Source organism: Seriola dumerili, unplaced genomic scaffold, assembly GCF_002260705.1.
Source record: "Seriola dumerili isolate Sdu_G_001 unplaced genomic scaffold, Sdu_1.0 BDQW01002273.1, whole genome shotgun sequence".
NCBI lineage: Eukaryota > Metazoa > Chordata > Actinopteri > Carangiformes > Carangidae > Seriola > Seriola dumerili.
The window spans coordinates 166,762-192,522 of record NW_019176528.1 but is presented as its reverse complement, the minus strand read 5'-3'; the positions used below and the strand labels follow the sequence as shown (position 1 = coordinate 192,522).

General features: G+C 40.1%; 1 protein-coding gene across 1 annotated transcript in view; it reads left to right on the top strand.

Annotated features, from left to right (window-relative positions):
- The window catches only part of LOC111239308 (ankyrin-1-like), a 68,982-nt gene that overhangs the window by 23,225 nt on the left and 19,996 nt on the right, over positions 1-25,761 (top strand). The window contains 29 exon segments of the mRNA XM_022769153.1: positions 3,946-4,041; positions 6,994-7,095; positions 11,212-11,310; positions 11,747-11,845; positions 12,201-12,299; positions 12,659-12,844; positions 13,013-13,111; positions 13,330-13,428; positions 13,581-13,679; positions 14,168-14,365; positions 14,758-14,856; positions 15,226-15,324; positions 15,898-15,996; positions 16,197-16,394; positions 16,519-16,617; positions 16,834-16,932; positions 17,196-17,393; positions 17,504-17,602; positions 18,041-18,139; positions 18,388-18,486; positions 19,314-19,406; positions 19,618-19,690; positions 19,875-19,895; positions 21,291-21,414; positions 21,607-21,670; positions 22,078-22,190; positions 23,508-23,732; positions 24,180-24,334; positions 24,687-24,898. Of these exon segments, the coding sequence (XP_022624874.1) occupies positions 3,946-4,041; positions 6,994-7,095; positions 11,212-11,310; positions 11,747-11,845; positions 12,201-12,299; positions 12,659-12,844; positions 13,013-13,111; positions 13,330-13,428; positions 13,581-13,679; positions 14,168-14,365; positions 14,758-14,856; positions 15,226-15,324; positions 15,898-15,996; positions 16,197-16,394; positions 16,519-16,617; positions 16,834-16,932; positions 17,196-17,393; positions 17,504-17,602; positions 18,041-18,139; positions 18,388-18,486; positions 19,314-19,406; positions 19,618-19,690; positions 19,875-19,895; positions 21,291-21,414; positions 21,607-21,670; positions 22,078-22,190; positions 23,508-23,732; positions 24,180-24,334; positions 24,687-24,898 (3,444 nt within the window).

The window sequence follows — 25,761 nt, the reverse complement described above, 5'->3', positions numbered from 1 at the left end:
ATTCATGTTAAATACCAATTATCAGATTTGAATGAAACCATGGAAAATTATATGATTGATTTTTTAATTGCAGCGTTTATCTCCAGGACTTACTACTTACTCATTTCCTATTACTGCAGATTGTTTATTTGTCCACGTATCAGCTATCGTTTCTTAGACACCACTGATCGAGTTCTGATGAAAGCTAATGAAAACTTACAACTGCACTCTGCCGTTTTCAACATGACACTGATCGTTGAATTGTGCTGCAATCACAAGTCAGAATGAGGCGACATTTCTTATTAAATGACTGTAGTGGGAAGAATTTGTGGAGGATGACGCCCTTTAAGTTCTTTTCCAAATCAAGGACAGAGGCTGCTGCATGTTGTGAATATAAACCAATTGAGGGTATAGCTTCAGAGTCTAGATCTGTATCAGAAGTTTTGACATGATAATCCTGATCTGTGTTTTTCATTAACTCTGAGTCTTCCTGCTCAGGAAATAGTTTACGCTTCCAAGCCTAAGTTGAGGGAATTGGGGAATGGCTTGAAGAACTGTGGAACCAAGTGGGAAAGAAGAAATAGTGCCAGTAATATTAGAAGTGATAAATGTGGTGCCTTGTTTTAATGTGTCCCTGTGTTGCACAGAGCAGATCTCAGCTGTGATGCTGCCATGTTTAAAGGTCCCTATCTCTGTGTATCTGTGGTGGATGATGTCATTAACACTTCCCGGGTTTGGGGGTTGATGATAAAATCATGAGCACTCCAGATAATGAAAGATGCTTTGGACAAATGTGCAATATGCAGCTTTTTTTTAATGTTCTGTTATGTGTGTATGCTTATTGACACACAAAAACAACTCATGGGAATATGTTTGTGCACATACATCTGTTTTTGCTTTTTTATTTTATACTTGTACTCATGACAGTGAGATAGACTTTGCACGAGAGGCCTGCAAGGCTTCTACTTTCTGTCAGAGCCTGCAAATCATTGTGTACCCTTTATTGTGAGACTCTGCAACGTTATATTTTGTGTCTGTCCCTATTTTATGTCCGTGTGAGTTTGCATTAGAAACTGTCTTTTGTAGCAGAAGTGGGTCTTTGTTTAAACCCATGAGGGTTCATTACTGTGATCCATCTCCCCCTGTGTTGGTGCCAGCACTAACATACTGTGGCATCTATGCACTGCAGCTATTTTTAGTTTCGTTTTGCGCACGTGTTTGTAGATAATTCGTCTTCATATGCATTTGTTTTTTGCCTTATGTGAATTAGTTTCTTGTTTATACTCACAGTGACAAATAGCCACTATTTTCCCATCAACACTTGTAATCTGTGACTGTCCCCCAGTATTTATCTTGATACTCCAAAATATGCTACTTGAGCTCCAGCACTTCCTCAGACAAACATCATCGGTTTCAATCTTTTCCTTGAATTTCCAGCCACTGCTACCTGGTCTAATAGCTACACTTCTCTGTAGAGATGGATTGGTTTCAGGATATGAGGATGTCTTTACCCTCTCTGTCCATGCCCTTGTTTTTTTCTCCCTTTCTCTCTCCCTCTTTTCTATTTTCTCTTTTCCATTTAATGATGTAAGACAGTGAAAAGTTTTAAGTATATCAGTGTTGATACTTAATTATACTCACTTATATGTGCATATTTGTATTCATCTCCTGTATTTGTTTTGCGACAGAGAACATTACTGTCACTCTCAAACAGGCATAGATGCTTAGAAATAGCTTTTAGTAGTTACAGGTGAAGTTTCTGCTGAAAATATTAGAAATTTGTCTCTGCAAAATTGAAGTCCTCAAATATTATTAACACATTTCAGATGCATTTCACAAATAATGAATGAACTGATAATAATAATTGATAATAATAATAAAGATAATAATAATAATAATAATAATTAAACAGATGCGGGAGATGTGCTCTGATGACAACATGCTTGTGTAAAAACATTAGTTGCTGCACCTTATTCAATAACTCATGTACTCTTGATCACATCACTCCATTATAGAAACATTTTAAAGAGGTTCACACATAATATAATGTAAATAATCTATTAAAATAGACCATGGTCGGGGCGTCGAGTGGCGCAGTGGTCTAAGCAGGCGCCCCATATGTAGATGTATTCCCCCTCTCTCTGCCTCCCCATTTCCTGTCTCTCTATACTATCCTGTCCAATAAAGGCACAAAAGCCCAAAAAAAACCAAAAAAATAGACCATAGTAATATTGTTAAGTAGGATTGCATTCTGTGAGTCTCTACTTTAATACTTAATGCTGCTCATCTTCCCTTCCTGCTGATTTCACAATCAACAACATTAATGATTAAAGGTCTCACTAAACAAACATAGACTTTAACATATCCTCCTTCTGTGCTAGCATCAGTAGTATAGTATGATAGTAGAAGGTATTTCTAAAAGCACCTACCAAGTTACAGTGCAAAGGAGATGAGATGCATGTTGAACTTTGAGGAGAAGTCTCAACTTGAAGTGACACAAGGACTCATTTCAAAATCAGAAGTGACAGGAGCTGTCACTACAATAAGTACACGTATGCAACGTTCTGCCAATGACTTCTGTCAGAGAAGGCCCACAGTACAGAAAACCATCAAATGCTTCCAGCACAGAGAGTTTGTGGTATTGCCCCCCCCCCCCAACAAAAGCAATAGTCCTGCTGTGAGGACAATTAAATTAGTCCTGAAATATTCTAATATGAGTCTTTCTGAACACTTAAATGTCTTTCTCAGATCATTAAATCAGTCACATACATGTAAAATTTACACCAAAAGTAGCTTATATAAGCGCTCATATTGAGTCTGTGTGACTCAATGCCAGTGTTCTCATCTTTTAGGGAAGGAGGTGTTACTCATCTCATGGGATTGGTTTCTATCAATCTAGTTCCTTTCACTCGCTCTTGACCATTTGTCTGTCTTTTTAACATGATTGTGTGTGTGTGTGTGTGTGTGTGTGTGTGTGTGTGTGTGTGTGTGTGTGTGTGTGTGTGTGTGTGTGTGTGTGTGTGTGTGTATGTGTATGTGTTTGTGTTTGTGTGTGGTTACTGATTATAGAACTGCACAGATAAAACTGATTAAAAAGCAAGCCTGAATTTGTGGCGATGGCAGTTTTGATTCAATATTCTCCGCAGCAGTATTAATATCTGAAGTCTCTGCCTTTTCTGGCTTTTGTCATGTCTACATGTTTGAAAAGCAGTCTATTTTTGTCCCAGCACAAAGATTATGAGTCTGTGTGTTTCACTGAGAATATTAAATCTGATTTCAATTTGAGCGGGTCAGCCACACTAACACACAGGAATGAAATTCATTGTTTAACACAGAACATGCTGACACACTAGGAACAAAGACAACAGAATCATAACTACACACACACACACACACACACACACACACACACATATATATATATATATATATATATATATTCATTTTTCATGCATCTTCAAAGGAGGTGGGTGGTATTTATTTGCCTAAGTGTATGAAGCTGTTTAACTGAAGTCTGGCCCACTGACAAAAGTCATCACAGCATAATAGCTTAAAAGCTTTCAATAAGATTAATGTATAGAGTATATCCATTGACTTATGTGGTGTGTGTGCTCTGCATTAATCATTAGTCATTAACCACTTGGCTTACAGGCTACTACTGCGTGTCTTTCTAAGATATCAAAGTCTTTTCATGCGTATAAGTCGGAAAGATCTAGCTGCACACCTGTAAATCCAGGACACAGTAAACTCTGATTACCGACCTTCAAGTCAACACTTGGATGATGCTGAATAAATTCTGAATCAGTGACACCTGTTGCATTTGTGTAACAATAATTTCAAGGATTTTATGTTCCTCGTGCCTCATTTAAAGCGGTTTACATGCTGCTTTTTCTGCTTGTATGTCTCTGCCATTAACTGTACTGTCTTGCCGTGGTGTTGCCCTGGCTGGTGTGTGTTGTCTTCTAGGCTCATGTGGGTCAGCGCTGACTTGTCCGTCAGGTCAGTATTGTGAGCTGTGAGAGGTTGGCCGAAGCCCGAGGAATATGGTTCTTTAATAACAGAGTAAATATGATGCTTGTATACATCCTTGTGTACACTTTGCTTACTTCTTCAGCACGTTGTTTGTGTGTCCCCATCAGCTGCAGTGGGGTTTCGTAAGGCCGTTTTCGTAAATGTCACCTTTCTATGTCAAGAAAGAACGCTAGCAATGAGTATTTCCACTGATGTTGGCTGGTGTGAACTGGATTTCCCTTTCGACAACATTAGTGAATCAGTATTTCATTAGAAATGTGATAAAATAGAGTAACTAACCCCACTTTTTTTTTTTGATAAAAGTCTGTTTTAAAAATTTAAAAACACAATTACATAACTTTTTTAGACTGACTTTTTTTTTTGCAGTGTGGTGGCGGTTGTGTGTTGCTGTTGCTTCTTTTCATGCCCCTGTGGTCACTGAGCTCAGGAAAACTGCTGTGTTGTTGTGACCTTGCTAGCACGTTTCTAGTCACGCTCATTTGTGCTTTTCCGGTGCCGTTGTGTGTCTCACCTCACCAACTTTGCCACTTTCCAAATGTTAAATGATCATTTGTTTTAATAGTTGAAATCCAAAACACAGTCTAGTAGTGCGGCTCCAACAGAAATATTAAGTGTGAAGCTGAAATTGAAACATACTTCTGGTCACGGAGGTTTTCTGAGGTAAACATTTCTCCGTTATGAAAATGAGAATGTAAAATTGAAAATCTATTGGTTCACTGGCTGCGAATTGGCTTCATATTCAATCAGCGTATCACCTGAGGCAGTAGACTACATGAGATAAAGTGTGATACTCTTTCGTGTCCACATGTAGGTCCTTTTGGCCCAAGAATCACGTCACAAATGTTTTAACACCTAAAGACCCCAAATAATAGAGTTGATTGTGTGTGTCAGAGAAAGAAGGTAAATGGCAGGAATGGGAGAGGCAGCAGAAGGAAAATCAGATTTACATCCAGGCAGGTTAGAGAGAAAGAGAGGGAGCATTTGTACAGCATGATGCATAGTGAGGGGTTTCAGTAATCTGATCATTTGGTGTAACTGAGCCGATGATTACAAATAAAGTAGAAGTGAACTGGTTCACAGCTCTCATGTCAGTGATAGAGGGAAGACTGAAAGGGTGGAAGGGGCGGTAGTGGAGGAAAATGGATTCCAGCCTGACAGCAACATGAACACAAACTGGTATCGAACGAGTTTGTGGAATGTGGTGTGTGATTTTTCATTTTCTGCAAAATGCGGTCAGCTCATGGCTCAATGCGCACACGCTCACGCACACACACACACACACACATACAGAAAATTACCTGCAGTCATTAACGAACGCATACTTCAGACGATGAAGGCACATAGAAATCTGGTTCATGGAGCAGCGGTGTGGAGGCATGGGGAAGAGGAGGAGGGATGCAGGTGGAGACTATGATCAGTGACATATCATGAACACACCACTGCACAGAAGAAGAAGAAAAAAAAAATGAAAGGAGTTAACTGTGAAATTAGAAATGGCTTGAAGCTGTCGAATGAAAGTCACAACATTAATACGTGTTTTCATATGCCAGTTTTCTAATTTTAGGATACTCATAGGAGGTCTGCGTTGTGTGACAGACAGGTAAAACATACAGTACCAACGCTTGGAGAGGCTCCTGTCAGTGGCAACGGCTGTTTGAAGTCCTGATCCTCAGTTCTCTTATGCTGAGTAATGTGTAGCTCTCATGTTCAAAGCAAAGAGATGAGGTAGTGAATATTGCTACCCTGACACTTAGTAATGGGATGCAAGAAAGTAGAGGCAGAGAGAAAAAACAAAACATATCAAAAGATACTATTAGATATCAACCAAAGCTGTAACATTTAGAATACACAGTGGCTTCGGAAGGCATTCAGACCCCTTGGTCTATTTAAGCAAGTAGGCTGCTCGGAAATATTCAACATGGCTTTTTGATGCAACAGAGGCCCTGAAAAACATATTGACTGATCAAATTGAGATTTACTTTACAGAATGTCAAAGGAGCTCAGTTCAGGTGGGAATCTAAGAGTCCAACAGAAAATAATGAGAGTAAATAGAAGTTGGAGGAGGGAGGAGGTTGTCAGAAAAGAAAATGATTTTATTTGTTTGTTGGATAAAATCTAATGCAGTGCATCATTCACACAAACAAAGAACCCTCGTTCCTGATGCATCAGCACAGATAAGAGATGTGAAGAGAGAAAAAAAAATATGTCTTAGTCATTTAAAAAGGGCATGTGTATCTTTCAGCAATTCAGTGTAATTAAAGCACTTGAGAATAACAGCTCAAAGAGATACGTAATTTTGCAGGTGACAGGGGTGGAGTGAGGGTCACGAGCACAGTGCCTTACGCAGTATTTCCTCTTAAGGGCATTGGAAACATCTCATTGTGCAGGTCAGCTGCATTACACTATTGGCTGATGAATGAATTCCAAGGTGGGTGTACAAACAACACACGGAGGCACACGCCACAGGAGCTTTCCTCTGAGATCAGACAGGCAGACAGTGGAGCTCGTGGCGAAGTGCGCTCGGCTATGAATGCCTGCCAAACTCACAGCGTGGGCGAAGCTCGACTGTAAGGAGTCTGACATTTTTAGCCTCTTACAGAGGGCAGAAGAGCCAATGAATGTAGTATCGTATTTCCTGTATGTAGTCTTGTGTCTTGTCTTAAAGTGATTGTTATATATTTTTTTTTTTAGCATGGATTAAGATACTGTATGTAACCTGACTGGGGCTTTTAGTGCAACTATATCCTGATATCGAGGATAATGTTGCTCTTGAAGTATCAGTGTATATTTCTGGTATTTGTGTATATTTCAGACCATAACTTTTGGTTGTGGACGAGGTATTAATGTGTTTGCAACATTATCTCTGTTGAGCTTTTATTTACTCTGAAAAGCTGTGTTGATCTGTGTTGATGCGTGTTTACGTACGTGCTCTGGTCTTCCTATCCTCTCCTTTTTAACCGCCCTCCTCTTTATTCATTGCAGGCTGATGCAGCCACGAGCTTTCTGCGTGCAGCTCGTTCAGGGAACCTGGACAAGGCTCTGGATCACATCAAGAATGGACTCGACATCAATACAGCTAATCAAGTAAGATAGTTTCTATCAGCTCACTAATCAGCTCACAATATGTTTTTCTGTGTGTGTCGCGTGTCAGTGAGAGTTAAAGAAAAAAGATGCAACTCTGAGATTTCAATTAACAAAACGACAAATTAAATTGTGGCTCATATCAAAAATCAATTGCAGTTAGTATTCATGATATTCAACAGTACCTGCTCCAAGCATCACACTCAATAAAAGATTACTCTTTAGTTGTTCTGAATATGAAGAAATGAAACAAACTTCAGAAGCACAGTCATATCTTGGTTTTTCATTTGAATTTTTTTTTTCCTCTCATGTTTTTACTGTTACTGTCAGTACATTGGTGTTCTTTTAATTTACATGGAAAACCAGTGGCTGGATGCAAAAAATGTCTATGGACGTTCTGTGGAGGAGTAAAAATCTGTTCTGCAAGAAGTGAGAACTGACTGAGTCAAATAGAAACTGAATGTGGATACAGTGGTCTTGAATATTAATAGAGAAATATGAAGTTGTCAGTATAAAGTAATAAATGAAAGAGTACTGCTGAGCTCATGCACATCATAAGAGCAGACCAAGGGAAGAGAACTGTATTACTTTAGTTGGTAATGTTACTCAGGAGAAATTTTTAGATAATATTTTTTATATAGCGGGGCAGAAATTCATTACACTTTATACACTCTTTTCCTTGAAACCACCTTCCAGTTCGTTCATTCATGCCCCAGAGCAGCATACTGGGGAAAAGCAAATAGTTTTGTCTGGTTTCACTGGTTCCTTTAGTCAATGCCCTCTGGCTACCCTTTTGTTCTGAGCATAAAATATAACACAGTGAGAGGCACCACTGTCTTTGGAGAGTACCCATTGTTAGACCAGTACGCTACGCCTTTTGCTGAGATCATGAGAAGCAAAAAGTCTGAGTGTCTTTGCTAAGATGTTAGATATAATCTTGATAGCAAATTTAAAAAAATAACCTTTAACCCATCATCAAATTGTTCGCAACAAATTCATTGATAGAAGTAGAATATGTCCTGCTGCATTGGATTTCATTCAGCGGATGAGTGGCTTGTTCTGTCTGCCGAGGGAACCCATAATCACAAAATGAAGAGTTATACCATTTCTTATTTTCTGACATATGTACATATATACTGTATATGTATATACACACATACACATATGTATATATATATATATATATACATATACATATATAAAAACGTTACAATGTTGGATGTTCATATTAAAATGGCCCAGGTTTCAAATGACTAGAAACTTTTACTAGCAACATTATCCCTGGTATTTCCTGACAGCAGACGTTTTACTCTTCAGTCTGCAGGGCAAATACAGGAAAACGTGCAAATACAGATTGTGATTGAAAGACTAAATCCACCATTATGTGCATATATATCAAACAATAAGCAGGTAGTGGGGGTAATATTTGCCAAACAGAGACGTCCTGCTGTAATCTTTGTTGCGGTGGATGTTGGTGTCGTCCACTATCATATTCTGGATCGGATTCTGGCTCGAGCTTTTAAGGAGGCCTGAGCTAATATTGCCTGTTTCGGTCACAGGCTCAACAGAGTGGCTGCATAACAGGCAGTTTGAGATAAATAAAGACTTTTTCTGAACTGTGAATCATGCAAAGCTACTCTAGTGGAGTCCCAGAATGAAAATATAGAGCTGGAAATTATCATAATGGGTCCCCTTTAAATAAATAAATGAAGAGAATGGTAAAATCACAAAGTTTTGCCTCTTGCAGAAGTGTCTGGTAGAGTATGGAACTTTTTATCATCTCACTGTGGGAACCAAAGAGCCTCTTCCCCCTGGTAAAAAGGTCGTGATTATAAAACAGGTTGAATGGAGAATGGTATTTAGGAAAGGCATTTTATTCCGCTGGGAAAGACCAAACTGTAGAAAGTTTGCTCTTAAGTCTTCAGAGGAATTTGAGTGCACCATGTAAAGTAATGCCACATTATTCTCAATGGAAAGTCATGCTGCCATATCAGCAAAATAAAGGATAAAAAATTCACAACTCATATACATCCCGATTCTCTATTTTTGTGTAAAGTGGGGTACATAAATCATTAAGTGTATTAGATTATAGTTTTTTCAATCCTCAGGCCCTCTGTGTGCTCTCTTACACCTTGTTGCATCATGACCATAACACAACAATGTCAGGCAAGTGAATATCATGAGACATGAATGTGAAAGTGTGAATGTGAATGTGGTTTGGACTCATTCACTCGTCACTATGTTGTAGTGTTAAGGATGGTGGGAGTGATGTTTGGTAAACGAAGGGGGCAAGTGCTTTTACACTCAGACCAAACACTGCCAGTGAGATGGAAGTCTGGGCATTAAGGATGAATGCCCAGCTCCCTCAGTGTGTGTTGTACTAAATATACAAGTAACACACACACACACACATACACACAGAAGATAAGATAGGGAAGACTGATGACTACTGAAATTAAAGGAAATGTGCATTTTGCACAATTCTCAAGGGTCGTTAACATCTGTGTATTTAGATTGTAATCAACTAAATAATGAGTATGGATAGGATCTACAATATTTGCATTTCATACCCACAACCATGAGATCAAATGTAATTCTAAAGGCCCTAAATTTGATTTTCCAATACAAAAATCTCCCTATATTTCCTTTTGCAAGTCTTTCTTTCTTGCCCGCTTATTTTTATTTTATTTTACTGTTATATTAATGGCTTTTTACTGTGGACTGAGGCAAGGGCAGAGATGGTATTTTTTATATGTGATGTATGGGATTCTGCTGCAATAACCTGTCCTTGCTATAGCTGAAATCCTGCAGGCTCTTGTTAGTGCTCTCTCTCTCTCTCTCTCTCTCTCTCTCTCTCTCTCTCTCTTTCCTTCTCTCTCTCTCAACACACACAAACACACACACACACACACACACACAAACACATATACTCTCTTTACCTATATTTATTAAAGTGTCTGACTACTCACCATTGTCGTGCTCTTGCCCGTGGGACTATGCGTGCATATACTTCACAGATGTAGGTGTTTGTGGAGTGTGAATGGGTGGTGCAATTTTTGTGTTAAAAACAAAACTGAAAATCACTATGTATCTGCTTCTGTAGATGTCCACACATGTTGTGTGTGTTTAACAGGGTGTTTCATTTCCACTGATACAGAGTGTGTTTCCCATCACTCTGCGCATGCTCCCAGAGAGGCTGTGTTACCCATTTGAATTGAGTGACACTGCAGTATGATGGGAAGCCTGAGAGCAGCGTGGATCATAGAGACTCCTAGTGGCCAGATTGGTTACAGCAGGAAATTTGCACCTCAGACTTCACAATATGAAGCCAGCCGGAGAAACAATCAGACAGATAAACAGATGACTGAGATATAACAGTTGTCTTCCAGCACCCCCTGCTCTGCTTCTTCCTCGTCAGTCTCTTCGGGTTGTTCAGTTTGTCAGAACTGAGTCCTCCTGCTGTTGCTGTTGATTTATCAGTTATTTTTAGTGAAAGTGTAACCAGACAAGTGATGTTCTGCGCAGCTGGAGAAAATTGGCATTTGTGGCTCTGCTCACAGGCCCATGAGACTGTAAGTTCCATCAGTAATGCATTTAAAACAGATGGAATATGAACTTAGGAGTTTGATGATGTTCAGCTGCAGAAGTCAAATACACAACACCGCACTGATGGCAAATTTTGGCAATTCTGACAGATCATGAGATACTTCTATGTTAACGGTTGTGGCCGAGACCACATTGATCAAGGCCAAGGAGAGAGGACAAGGACAGAGGTGACTAGGGATCGCCTTGGCATGGATCTATAGAGACTTCTGAGAGGCCTTTGCACAGATCCGCTCCATTAAGTGATTTAGGAATGTAGAATGTGTTACTCAGCGTATTACACTAACACACAAGGGCACAACTTAACTCATTAAGTTTCCCTGAGAGATGTGGTATCAGTTTTCAGTTAATGTAGAGTGTGATTAGAATAATCCTGATTAACAGGATTACTATACCATTACTGAAGCTTTAAGACATAGATAATTCCATGTTTATGTATAAATATATATATAATATGTATATGTTCATGTTCCTTCTATTTCTAATGTGACTAAATGACTCTGTTTTCTCCCTAAGAACGGTCTCAACGGGTTACACCTGGCCTCTAAAGAAGGTCACGTCAAAATGGTCCTGGAGCTACTACACTCTGGCATTGAGCTGGAAGCCACCACCAAGGTACATTGTTCTCTCTGTCTGCCTGTTTGCTAAAGTAGCATTTCATTAACTGAAAAGAATAAAACACTTTAACTGTTACACTTTCCCAACACCTTTCTGAGCCAATAGCTGATTTATACCCCTGGATTTTTACTAAATCAATCAATATTCAGTCTACTTAACAGTTTTAATATTCACAGTGTAGGCATTTTGCTTCTAAATGAGCTAAATTGTAAATATGAATAAAACTGTGCTGCTTTCATCATCACTGTTTTATTTATCACAGTGGCTGAATACAATACAATGGATGTATTTCAGTGTCAAGTTCTCAGTGTAGAGATCTAGGCCATTAGGTTGCAATCATTTCCCTTTCATTCACTCTATTTTCTTCTCTCTTTTTCTGTGTGTGTGTGTGTGTGTGTGTGTGTGTGTGTGTGTGTGTGTGTGTGACCTCCAGAAAGGGAACACTGCTCTCCATATTGCAGCGCTGGCAGGGCAGGAGAAAGTGGTGGCTGAGCTTGTCAACTATGGTGCCAACGTTAATGCCCAGTCACATGTGAGTCACCGCGAGCTGTGATAAGACTCACTCAGAGTGTGTGAGCGAGTGGGCCCAGTCTGTGTGTATGTTTGTGTATTTCTGCGCTTGTTTATGTGACACACCTGGTAAAGAGTTATCCATATATTTACATACAGTATCTATAAGGATGAGTGTGTACTGTATGTCTGTGTGTCCTTGTGAATTATTTATTTCCCCACATCAGCTGACTCTCAAATCCATGTATGTATGCAGATGTGTGTGGGTGTTTGTGTGTGTGTTTATTTTCTGACAGCACCTCTTGTAATGTGGGTTGAGGACTATGTTAAGGTGTGTTTGTGTGTTTGTAACTATACATGTATTTGTGCCCTAGCAGAAAGGCTTCAGTCCTCTCTACATGGCAGCACAGGAGAATCACTTAGAGGTGGTCAAGTTCCTGCTTGAGAACGGTGCCAATCAGAGTCTCCCAACTGAGGTACATGTCTGTCTCTTCAAGTGGCATGTTTGATTGTGAGTTTGTTTGAGGTTACCCTACTGATGATTAGTAATTAGATCCTTAAACATCAGTGGTGTCCGTGTGCTATCACACATTGTGAAACAGGTCACAATGGTGGGGTTGGGTTGGAAAAATCTTATTTCACTAAAAGAAGTAAATATAATTTTCTGATTGACACAAAAGAAAATGTTATTCAGCATGGTTTCATATTCTCATTCTCCCTTTTCGCTCCCTCTTCTCCATTCCTCTATCATTCTTGCGTCTTTCTCCCTTTGTACACTGTTCTTGCCCTTCCACCATTTCTCAATCTTTCTTTCACTCCTCCTCTCTCTTCTCAGGATGGCTTCACCCCCCTGGCCGTAGCCCTCCAGCAGGGTCACGAAAACGTTGTGGCACTGCTCATCAACTATGGCACCAAGGGCAAGGTCCGCCTCCCCGCGCTGCACATCGCTGCACGAAACGACGACACACGCACCGCCGCAGTACTCCTACAGAACGATCCCAATCCTGATGTACTCAGCAAGGTGTGCGCTCACTTTTGTGTGAACCGGTTGAATGTTTTACTTAAAATACTTATACTCTGTGTCATGCACTTTCTAACCTTGCTTTTCAATTGTGATATAAATAGATTGGAATTATCTGTATTCACTCTCTTGTTCTCTCACTCTCCCATTTTGTGTCTTCCTCTGTAGACTGGATTCACACCTCTCCATATTGCAGCCCACTATGAGAATATGAGCGTAGCCCAGCTGCTGCTGAACAGAGGAGCCAATGTAAACTTCACACCCAAGGTCAGTCTGTCTCAGCTGCAGGATCAAACATGGCACCTTTTTAAAGGAATAATAATTTGTGTGTGGAGAGAAGAATAATATAAAAGAGAATAGGTGAATATCAACAGTTACATTTTCCCTGTACCGAAAAAAGCTCCATCATACTTTTTTTCATCGTTTCAAGTAATCTGAAGACTTGTTCCAAGAAGTAGCCTACTTTCTTGTTTCTGCTCCTCTAGAATGGCATCACGCCCCTTCATATAGCCTCCAGGAGGGGCAATGTGATGATGGTCAGACTACTGCTGGACAGAGGAGCACAGATTGATGCCAAAACCAAGGTATTGGATAGTATTCTCTCACGCGTGCATGCTTAATGCCTTCTCAGTATCTGTTTCCCCCATCTGTTATCCTCCCTGCTGATGTTCTCTTCCCTGTCTCTTATGTCATTTAACACTTTTACCAGTCACTCTCCCTCTTCATCTCTTCACAGGATGAGCTGACTCCTCTCCACTGTGCAGCCAGGAATGGTCATGTTCGCATTATTGAGATCCTGCTGGAACACGGTGCTCCCATCCAGGCTAAAACTAAGGTAGATGACTTAATACTGCAGTCATTTTGACTGTCTTTTAGTATTTATTGGGAGCTTTCTAATCAGCAGTGACCATCTGGATTTCCTGTTAAGTACTGATTTTTTTTTTTGTGATTTGAGTTATGTGAATTCAATTAATATTTCTAATGATGTTCCCAAAGCCATCAGAAAATGAAGACACATATATACACTTTAATCCAGCTGTGGCTAATTAGCTAAAATCAAAATGCCTGACACATTGGTCTGTTACTGAACATTTTGAAACTGTGCCTCATTGGCCATGGATTGATTATATCCCCTCTAAGGACTCAGACTCTGCTTTCCTGAAGATAAGAAACTGTATCTTATTGGCAAAGTGCTACATACAGCACGATACATGCTCAGGACTTTATTTTGATGACAGTGACAAATCTATCTCCACCTTCTCTTTTTCATTCCTTCTCCGCTTTATCTTCCTCCCTGTACGTCCTATTCTTTGTCTCCTACAGAATGGTCTGTCTCCCATCCACATGGCAGCTCAGGGGGATCACATGGACTGTGTCAGGCAGCTATTGCAATACAACGCTGAAATTGATGATATCACGCTGGACCATTTAACCCCTCTCCATGTAGCAGCCCACTGTGGTCACCATCGCATGGCCAAAGTCCTACTAGACAAGGGGGCCAAAGCCAATGCACGCGCTCTGGTGACTAACTTCTACTTTAGATTTCATGAAAACTGAAAAAGTTTGAGCAGTAATTTATGTATAAAGCGCTTTGAATGTCCTCAATGTTTTAAAGACGCTAAACTGATTATTAGAGACTTGCTTAGACTTTCATAGTCCAGGGTTACAGTACAAATTTACATATTACTCATTTTTTATCACCACCACTGTACAGAGATGATAGTGAAATGAATAAGCTCCTGTAAAATGTTAAAAAGCTAAATTTAAAAAAAAAAAAAAGTATTTTGTAAACAATTAAAATATATTCACAATCTTTAGTATATGATAGACTTGTGACCTTTAGTCTTTTCATCAAAAGGCTTCTGGGCTGTACAGTGCAGTCTGGTTGTGAACTATTTCCTCTGTGTCTCCAGAATGGCTTCACCCCTCTCCATATTGCTTGCAAGAAGAACCACATGCGGTCCATGGACCTGCTGCTTAAGCACTCAGCTTCCTTAGAAGCTGTCACAGAGGTGAGACAATGTGACCACAAATGACAGACTCTGAAGATGAAAAAATACCCACTGTTCTGATGTGAAGAAGCATTTTCATTCAAGTGGCACTCAAAGCATTCCTCGTCTTTTTAACAAGTGTTTTGTGGCTTTCTTCTTATATCTACGTTTAAGGTCAAGCAATGGCAGGACATGCATGGTGCTATATTTTTAAATTCCCACGTCCCCTGTCAGATATCAGTGTCATCTGTCCTAAAGTTTCAAAACTGGCTGTTTGATTGATTGCCAGTCAGTCAGATGTGGCTAATGAACTTGAAGGTCACTTGATGTCTCTGTAATGCATTCATATTGAGCCCTGATGCTCCTCTCTGTCTGCTTTTGTGTCTGTAGTCTGGTCTCACTCCTCTTCATGTAGCATCGTTCATGGGCCATCTGAACATAGTGAAGAACCTGCTCCAAAGAGGGGCTTCACCTAATGCTTCCAATGTGGTGAGAACCCCTTTATCTTCCCCATAACTAAAGTCCATTTTATTTCTTTTAAATCACTTTCCAACTTTGCCAGTTGAGTGAATTAACTGTCTAAATTATTCACGTTAAAGATGTGTTACAGAAAGTTCTCTCTCTCTCTCTGTTCACGTTTTTAAAAAAGAGCAAATTCCACAGAGTTCAATAATTAATTACAGGAGAAGATTAATTTTGTGGGTCATAAATTCAACAATTAGCCATAGATTCTTCGAGTTTCTTTTTCACCACCACAGAAAGTCAGTGCTGTTAAAAATGATATTGCAGAATGAGCTTTAATTATTTCTGGATTACTGAAATTAATAGACTGATCTGAACTACGGACCCTCATATGAAGATGGTGGATTTAATGGTGGATTTTCAATCAAAAAACAATATTTCACCTTGGTCTAAAAGTTCTAAAACTGATAATAAATTAATTACATTTTTTTACATGTAAGAATAACAGTGCTTGTGGACAGCACAAATCTCTTGATGCTTAGCAAATATACAGTTATGGATGAATGAATTTAAAATCTGTTGTCTATGTTTACCCACCAGAAAGTGGAGACTCCCCTCCACATGGCCTCCAGAGCAGGACACTGTGAAGTTGCTCAGTTCCTGCTGCAGAACGCAGCACAAGTGGATGCCAGGGCTAAGGTATGAGCTGTGCAGTCTTTCTTAAGTCATCACAACCTGAAACAAGCTGTTTGTAAAAGCACACAATCAAGTTAGCACACATCAATGGCAGGTTGCTTAGGGATACCTGGTTTCCTGGTTATTTTACCCACAACTTAATGATGTCACTTTTCCTGTTTCAAACTTAAACTGACCAGTTTCTCCTTTTCGTCTGTGTCCAGGACGATCAGACACCTCTACACTGTGCAGCCCGTATGGGCCACAAGGAGCTTGTCAAGCTGCTCCTTGAGCACAAAGCCAACCCCGACTCAGCTACAACTGCAGGCCACACACCCTTACACATCGCTGCACGTGAAGGACACGTCCACACCATTCGAATATTGTTGGATGCTGGAGCACAGCAAATCAAGATGACAAAGGTAGGAGTTTGAGAGGTTTTATTGCTGTTAGGTACTAGTATAGGTCCAGCTTCTAAACCATATGAGAATAAAGAAAAATGAAAATAAATGTATGTATCTGTATGTGTTTCTTGACTTTGAGCAGAAAGGCTTCACTCCCCTCCATGTGGCCTCTAAATATGGAAAGGTGGACGTAGCAGAGCTACTTCTGGAGAGAGGAGCCAACCCTAACGCAGCTGGGAAGGTGAGACAATCTGTGCTCTCTGTAGTTCAGATCCCTGATGTACACATAAACAAATGAGGCACACTCTACAAGGTTGTGAAGAGAAATTCAGCTAGAAAGTTTGAGCTCATACAGATGCTTTTAGGATATCAGCTGAATGATAGATTATCATGGTATGTGTTTCATATATATATGTTTCTGTGTGTGTGTGTGTGTATGTGTGTGTGTGTTTAACAGAATGGTCTGACACCCCTTCATGTGGCCGTCCATCACAACAACCTGGATGTTGTTAGACTTCTGGTCAGCAAGGGAGGATCTGCACACAGCACTGCTCGAGTAAGATGCTCACATATGTGTGTGCACGTACTGACACAGGCAGGCCAACACAGCATGCCAACCCATCGCTGACACAAATACCAAAACAGGCCATTTGAGTATGTGGTGCTTAAACATACAGTAATTCAAATGACAGTCTTTGTATTCCGAAGCACTCTCTCACATCAGCACTCGAGTTTTAATCTAAAATTAGACAAGAAGAATGTTAAGAAAAGAGATGATTGTTCTTGTTTGTGTCTGTTTGTCCTTGTTTCTCTCTGCAGAATGGCTACACTCCCCTGCACATAGCAGCCAAGCAGAACCAGATGGAGGTGGCCAGTTGTCTGCTGCAGAATGGGGCTTCACCCAATGCCGAATCCCTGCAAGGCATCACGCCCCTACACCTGGCTTCACAGGAGGGACGGCCTGACATTGTAGCTCTGCTCATCTCTAAACAGGCCAACGTAAATCTGGGAAACAAGGTATTATATCAGAATGGATCCAAACACGGGCAAAAATAGAAATACCTTTAAAATAGTCTTCAATGAAGACATATTGCTCATCCCTCCTGTGGATTCCTTCTGTCTTTCAGAATGGGCTGACCCCTCTACATCTTGTGGCTCAGGAGGGTCATGTGGGCATCGCTGACACATTGGTCAAACAGGGAGCCTCCGTTTACGCCGCTTCACGAGTAAGTTATACCGTCGCCCATGGGAAACTACATGATGTAGTTAAAAGATGTCAGTGAATTAGAATATTCTGCTTTGCTGATGGAAACAATGTTGTAATTTTTAGTCTGGAGCAAGACAGAAATGAGAAATTAGTCGAAGGATCTGGGCAGACCTCAAGTATTTTGACATGGAAATCCAGCAGTGAATGGAGAAGTTGAAATAGAACTTCTTAAATAAACAAATTAATGACTGTGAATATTTAATTTACGTGTGGCTTTCCACACCAGACGTTAAAAATGAATATAAAATACATTAAATATTTGCCACCCTAATACACTTGTGCATGCTCTTGTTTGTTTGAGTTTACACATGTTTTTATAAGATCTGAGCTGCCTATTAGGAGGCATCAATGAAGCTACTAAACAACAACCAGCTGTCTCTCTCTCTCCTCGTCTCAGATGGGCTACACCCCCCTTCATGTGGCCTGTCACTATGGCAACATCAAGATGGTGAAGTTCCTTCTGCAGCAGCAGGCTCATGTTAACAGCAAGACGAGGGTAACCTATCTCTATCTCACTTATACTACATATATAACTGTATATGACTTGTACTCCATATGGGCGTTTTGACGAGCTGTGTGTTTCTGTTTACTTGTTTGTTTAACCACCAGCAATTAGTTAACCAGTATGAGCAGATTGGCTGGAGCTACACTGGTATTAGCATTAGGTGCCAAAATCATAAATGGAAACTGCTGTCTTTGTGTTTTTTTGTTTTGTCTGACCATCCTCCCTCTTTATTTCCCCAGATGGGCTACACCCCTCTACACCAGGCAGCTCAGCAGGGCCATACTGATATTGTCACCCTGTTGTTGAAACACGGAGCGCAGCCCAACGAGATTACTTCGGTGAGACACTTTTAGGAATACCTTTTTATACTGTTATAGCCTTCCTCTTATTACTGGGCGCTCCCACTGACCGGCACAGTGATATCTCTGGACAAACATAAATGTGTGTGCAATAGATAACCTGGAAACAAATAAGCAAAGATGTCTTTGAAGGCGTCCCTCTAAAATTATACCTACTCTCTGATCTCTCCTATCACACTTGACATGATTCAAATGGCTCAATGGAATTTAATAAAACAGTTACTGGTTAACTCTCTCTCAAATTGAATCGAAGGCAACTGGACTCTTATCCAAGCGGCTTCATGATGAAGCCGCTTGGATAAGAGTCCAGTTGCCTTCGATTCAATTTGAGAGAGAGATAACTATGACCTGGACGAATGAGAACATTCACAGACAGTTACTGGTTAACTGTTGTCCTGGTGGACAATTTATGTCTTAAATAAGTACTAGATATATATTTTCCTTCAATCTGTAGGTTCACAGTTACTTTGTGTGTGAACATCAGTTTCTCCTGTATAGCAATGTTTTCCCATTAAAAACTAGGTATGTACACCATATCTACATTCATTTGCATTTTGATTTAATGTGCTATATGTTCATTCACTTTGTGCCTTTATTCTGACATTTTAAAAGTTTATCACATTATGACATTATCTGTAATAATAAGGTGCTGTGAAAGCATACTTTATTATCAAATACTTTCTACTGAAGGAACGAAATGGTGTTACGTTTTTATTGTAAATGGAGAAAAAAACCTAATGGAAATATTTTGTGTGTGCGTGTGTGTGTGTGTGTGTGTGTGATGTTTCTCATCTTTCTCTGTATAGAATGGGACATCTCCCCTGGGCATCGCAAAGCGGCTTGGTTACATCTCCGTCATTGATGTGCTGAAGCTGGTTACCGAGGAGTCCGTCTCCGCGGTGAGCAACTCATCATGCGTGGTTCACATGGTTACACCAATACGCAAAGAAGTGGCCTCAACACGTCATGACTCAGATGTTCAATAAAATAATTTCCTTGTCTTGATCAGGTTCAGCTCCCTCACCTGTTCTCCTTTCTTTCTTCTCTGTCTCGCTCCTTCCTCTGTCCCTGCCATAACTCTCTATTGCAACCTCCTCCTGCTCTTCACAGATCACTACAGAGAAGCATCGGATGAGTTTTCCTGAGACAGTGGATGAGATATTAGATGTCTCCGAGGATGAAGGTAGGCTATCCGATTTCATTATTTTAAACACGTCAACATTACAGCCTTTATAATTCATTTTCAGCTCTGACTATTTTGGTAGAAGAAGACTGTTTGGGAGGTACACTGACATATCGAAGTACCACTATGAATTCAAATATGTAAATATGACTGTGTATAACGCCCTTTTCCATTTGTTTTGTAGGGGTTGCCCAGCTAACGTTAGGTAGGATTGTGTCTGTATCTCTACCTTGTCCGGTCCGGTGATTAGTGAACTTGTGCCTTCATTGCAATTGTATTCTCTCATTTTCTCCGTGCGTCACTAATTGTCTTTCTAATCAGTTCTTCTGAGTCTGCTCTCAACTCCAGCCCTGTTTGCTTGTCTCTATCTTTATCGTCTCTATCTTTATTCTCTTCTCCTCCTCCTCGTGCTCAGAGATTTATTTAAAAAATTTCAGTTTTTCATCAGCATGTAGTCACGACATCCTCCTTTTACCAGTGTTCAATGCACATCTGTTCATGGTCATTATTGACAGAATTCCAGTATTTCTGCATTTAAAAGACAAACGGCTTCCTCCCAATTCAGCATTGAAGTTACTCCTGCCTTTTACGGCTTAATTGAACGATAAGATGATTACACACATGCTGTGCCCCAGCTGTGACATGCTTCTCTAAAGAAAACACACAGTTGCTGTTTATGCAGTTGTCCTTCTGCTTTGAAGAAATTCAGAGTTAAATCAAATCCCTGTGATTTTTAACACATTTTGAGCATTTTTACACGCAAGCTTCATCTTTAATCTGTTTTGTTTGTGTTACTTGTTTAATTCTGTTGCTTTTTCCTTCATTACCATTTTTTGTTTACCTGTACAGCTTGTAGTAATTCATGTTTAATCGTCTGTAAACAGCTCAGTTGTTTGAAGTGGTTCATAGTTTACTAATGTTGTTATGATTATTATTTCACTATCATTCCTCCTTAATAATTGAGGTATTTTCTCCCACACAGAAACAACCATCACCACATGTGATTTCATCTTTAATGGGCATGCTCACTAAAAAAGCTGTCACCAGGTGCCTTGCAGTTTGCCGTCCATGCAGTGTCCTAAACTCTGTTAATACTCACTGTCTTACCTATCCTCTTCTTTCACTTCTTTGGTTTCCATCGGCTCTACTTGTTGTTGGTCTGACTCCATTGCTTGGACTAAATATATCTGAAATCGCTTTGTGGCCATTTTTTTCTGTGGTTTCATGAAGGTGAAGGGATGGGATGTATGGTGATGTAACAATTAGTATATCCACCCATGAAGAATTGAATTAAGTGACATTATTTTGAATGAAGTGGAGAGGTCAGCCGCTGTTCAAGATACTGTCACTCATAAAAAACAAGTCAAATGCATTGAGGAAAAATGGATTCCATTGGCAGATCAGATTAAGAAATTTAGATTTTACGACTGAGTGGAAGAACCTGAGAGCTGAGCTCAGCATCATTTTGCCCTGTATTCCCCTGGTCTCGTCCTTTTCTCTCTTAATTCTTTATGTGCTCTTTGCAACCTGTCCTTTGCCAGTCTTCGTTTTCCACCTTTCCTCCTCCTCCATGTTCCTGACCTCTTTATTTTGCCCACAGGAGACGAGTTGCTCGGGATGGATGGAGCACGCTACTTAAAGCTTGATGACTTCAAGGACCAGGACGATGACTTCCTCTCCCCTAAGAAGACTCTAAGAGACTTTGAGGGTGGCATGGGTACCACGTAAGTCATTGTACAGCTTTTGTCATAAAATGGGATTGTTTGAGACACTGAATGACTGGCATAGATAATTTATCTTTGACTTAAATTATTAGAAACAGCAGCATGAGATAAAATTATTCCAAAATTTCTGTCACAGAATAATAGCAAGTTATTGTCTCTTGTTTTATATTATTGTCACTTCCTCTGCCACAGGCCCTATTCTCCTGCAATTCCCAGGATCCCTTGTGTGTCCCCAGAGACAGTTCTGCTGGATCAGGTAGGTTTAACTCATGACGTTTAGAGCAGGCATTGCATTTTGTAAGCATGTGTTATTTTATCCTACTGAAGACAGATATTCATTTGTCAAACTCAAGTACCTCCGATATTAAAAAATGTTCTGATATTTATTTTTATCTCTTCTTTTGGTTTCTGATTTTCTCCCTGTCTCCTACTACATTGTGTCCTGTTTCACTCCCTGCCTGTTTCCGTCTATCATTATCTCTCTTTTCTTGCACTCATTTCATGGTGCTGTATTTTTTTTTATCAACTACTCCTCTCTCTTCTCTGTCTGTCTCTTCTCTGTCATTCCCTCCCGCTTTTCTCTGTCTTAATCTTTTCGGTCATGGTTATTTTACTGCCTCTCAATTTTTCACTGCCTTTCTTTTTTCTCCCTTCTGACCTCAGCACACCCCCATCCCCCTGCCAAAGGAGTATGATGAAGACTCTCTTATCCCGAGCAGTCCTGCTACGGAGACTTCAGACAATGTCAGCCCTGTGGCCAGCCCTATTCACACGGGGTAAGCTAATAAAAACATTTGACTGCATGTTAATGCTCATTTTTGATTTTATTCATGTTGAATTCTGTTATTCATTCATACTGCTTGTCAGGATTATCATCATAAAGTGGCAGACTCAGTCAGATTACCAGTTTTACAAACTACAGCTTCGTACTGGAGATGGAATAATGGGATAAAATATGAGAAAATGCATTAAAGATTTAGGCTCACATGTATAGAATGTATCATTTGTGTAATCTTGGAAAGTCTTGCTTTGATCAAATAATAATGACCATGTTAGCATGACCGACAATGCATAGCAAAAAAAACACTTTTATCTAAGAGGGGAAGGCAAATCAAAACCCCACAATTAAAGAAGCACAGTTAATGCTGCAGAATCATCCTTCATCTTTTATGATCACTGGTCCTCATTGATGTTACAACATCCCTGATCAGTGATGCTAGAACATCAGTGATGATGATCAGTGACCAAGACTGAACCACAGACGTCTCACAGTCTCTGTCAAAAGTCAAAAAATGACTACAGATATAGGAATGTTTTTATTCAATTTGAACATTGTAAATTGGACGATACATAAATGATGCATGTTGAGGATCACAAACTGTTTTGGCTGTTCCCTGTTACACTTTGTTTATATTGTGAATTCATAAAACTGTAATTAAGGTATTTATGACAAGCTCCATAAGGCTAATGCATAATGATGATCATTTATGAAGTCTGCTTAGTCATAATTTATGCAGAGCACAATGAGTCAGGATTTGAAAAGCAGAATATAAAGTGAGGGTGTGTGAGGGGGAAAGATGAACTCATGAGAGGAAAAGAGTCACCCTGCCAGACAGACACACAGACGCACTGACACACACACACACACACACTGACACACACACACACACACACACACACATGCACTGACACACACACACACACACACACACCCATACATCATACAGCATGGGTCTTTTTCATGTCATTCTTGCTGCACTTAGTGGCCACTCCAGATGGCTTGTCCTCCCCTGCCATACTGAGACAATCAAGTGAAAAGGGCACCAACAAAATGAATTGGTGTCTCTTTTATGAATTGCTCTGCAAAGTAAAAGATTGGATCAATTCAAAACACCGCTAAAGAAAATAAGCAAATTAATAATCCTTTTCTGTCTCATTCAGTGGGAGGAGTTTCACACAGGAAAGTTCAGCATTAGTTGTTTAGTTTTATGTTCCTGTCCTGTGTTAGTGAATGCTAAATGCATCTTGATCATAGAGCTGATTAAGTGAGCTGAACTTGTCATGAAATCACAATGTCACTGTATGACCCTCAGCTTCCTGGTGAGTTTCATGGTGGATGCTCGTGGAGGCTCCATGCGAGGCAGCAGACACCACGGGCTGCGGGTCATCATTCCTCCTCGAACCTGCGCTGCACCGACGCGCATTACCTGCCGACTGGTCAAACCTCAGAAACTGACCACGCCTCCTCCACTGGTGGAGGGGGAGGGGCTTGCTAGCCGCATCATCTCTCTAGGGCCGTCCAGTATGCAGTTCCTTGGGTGAGTCAACTTTGCAGTGGGTTTATTTACTGTATTCGTTCAGCTTCAAAACATGTGCATGTAATAATAACCTGTCAAGCATGGCAAAGTGTTGCATTTTCTTTAAATGAAATTTAAAACTTTATAAAATTATTTTAAAGAATCCATTGTACTTTTTTATACATGAATTATGTCATGGTTACTGTGCCATCTAGTGGACATTAATACATCTATACATCTCATGGACACACTGTAAATTGTGGTGTATTTTATTTTAACAATAGCAGAACAAAACAAAATTGGATATTATTGTTTTAGGCTAAAAAATCTTTTTTTTGTCACAAAACACATTTTGTAATTCTGTTTATTTTCTTATTTAAATTATTTCAAATTATTAATGATGCAGTATAAGCTTGAAAACAGAATCAGACCCAGATTTTTTTATGCACTTTGTGGTTTCTTCCACAGGCCAGTAATCGTGGAAATCCCACACTTTGCCTCACTGGGCCGAGGGGACCGAGAGCTTGTGGTGCTCCGCAGTGAAAATGGCTCCGTCTGGAAGGAACATCGCAATCGCTATGGCGACGAAGTGTTAGAAACTATTCTGAATGGCATGGATGAAGGTCAGTGTGATGGTAATGGATGTCATTCTCAGTGAAACCTTGTACGGTTGCAGATAAGTCAGTCGTAGTCTTGATGTATGGCTGTGGAGTTGCAGAACAAGGGCACAGGGAGGTGAGACTTTTTTTTTTATAGTAAACTTGTATGAGCAGAAGTACACTTTCTCTCACCTGGACACTTGTAATTGTACAGTGATGATTTTATGACTCACCTATGCCTAAATTAAGCTGTGAATATTTGCTAGACCTGCAGTCTAACATTTATCCACCTTCTCTTTATTGTTCCCTCTGTGTTTCATTTTGTATTTCTGTCCTCTCTTTCTCTTCCTTCTTGTTCACTGCTCACCATCTGTAGACCTGGAGAGTCAAGAGGAGCTGGAGAAGAAGAGAATCCGCCGGATCATCTCCACCGACTTCCCCCTCTACTTTGCCGTGGTCTCCCGTATTCAGCAGGAGAGTGATCTGATCGGTCCGGAGGGTGGCAGGCTGACCAGTAAGCTGGTGCCCCATGTGGAGGCCATCTTCCCTGAGACAGCCGTCACCAAAAGAGTGAGACTGGGACTGCAGGTAAGAAGAGGAGTTGAAATTATAGTGCAAATACAGTAGAGGGGGAAGGATATGAGAGAGCAGGAATTAATTAAGAAAACAGAGAGGAGAGGGAAGCACGTGACTCTATGCAGATCCACACCTTTCATAATTGACTGGGTGTTTGTTATTTTGCAATCTGGTGGGGTTTTTTTTATAAATGGACAGATGTTTGAATTATAGAACAGCTGACTTTCAGTGTGTGACTCACTGGTCTATGCCAACGCACTTACCTGTAGCATTTTTTGTTTGTGCTGCAATCGCTATGAGTTGAGTTCTCACAGATTTCGAATCCTGAAGTTGATGTTCTGTTTGGCGAATGAGCTGTAATACATAGTACTTGTCTGCTGACTGCAGAAAGATGATTATTCTGATGATTATGTTTAAGGAAACTTATGAATTGTGGAGTTGCTGCATCTAGGACAAGCAACAAATCCACCTCTTCACCTTTCCAGTTTTTTTTGGTTCAGTGTCCATATTTTTGCCCATTTAGTGCAAATTGTTTACACATTTTTCTTTTTTTTAATGAAAAAATTAATTTTTCTGCCTTGCTTTCCTTTTAGTCATTGATTTCCATGAATTTCAATGTGTTACATCACTATTTCCAACGGAGCTCCACCCACTTCAAAGGACACTTGAAGTTTCAAACGAAACTTCAAAATAAAAGCAAGGAAAACAGGGAAAGGAATTGGAACGCTGAAATCTCTCATGTGAAAACCAGCTTTAACTTTGGCAGAGGCTTGTGTGTTTGTGTAGGAGCCCATCACTGACAGTAAGAAGTTTATTGAGAAAATGGGTTTTCGCACCTTTAAAATTGTGTTTGATATAATGTTACAATATAAACA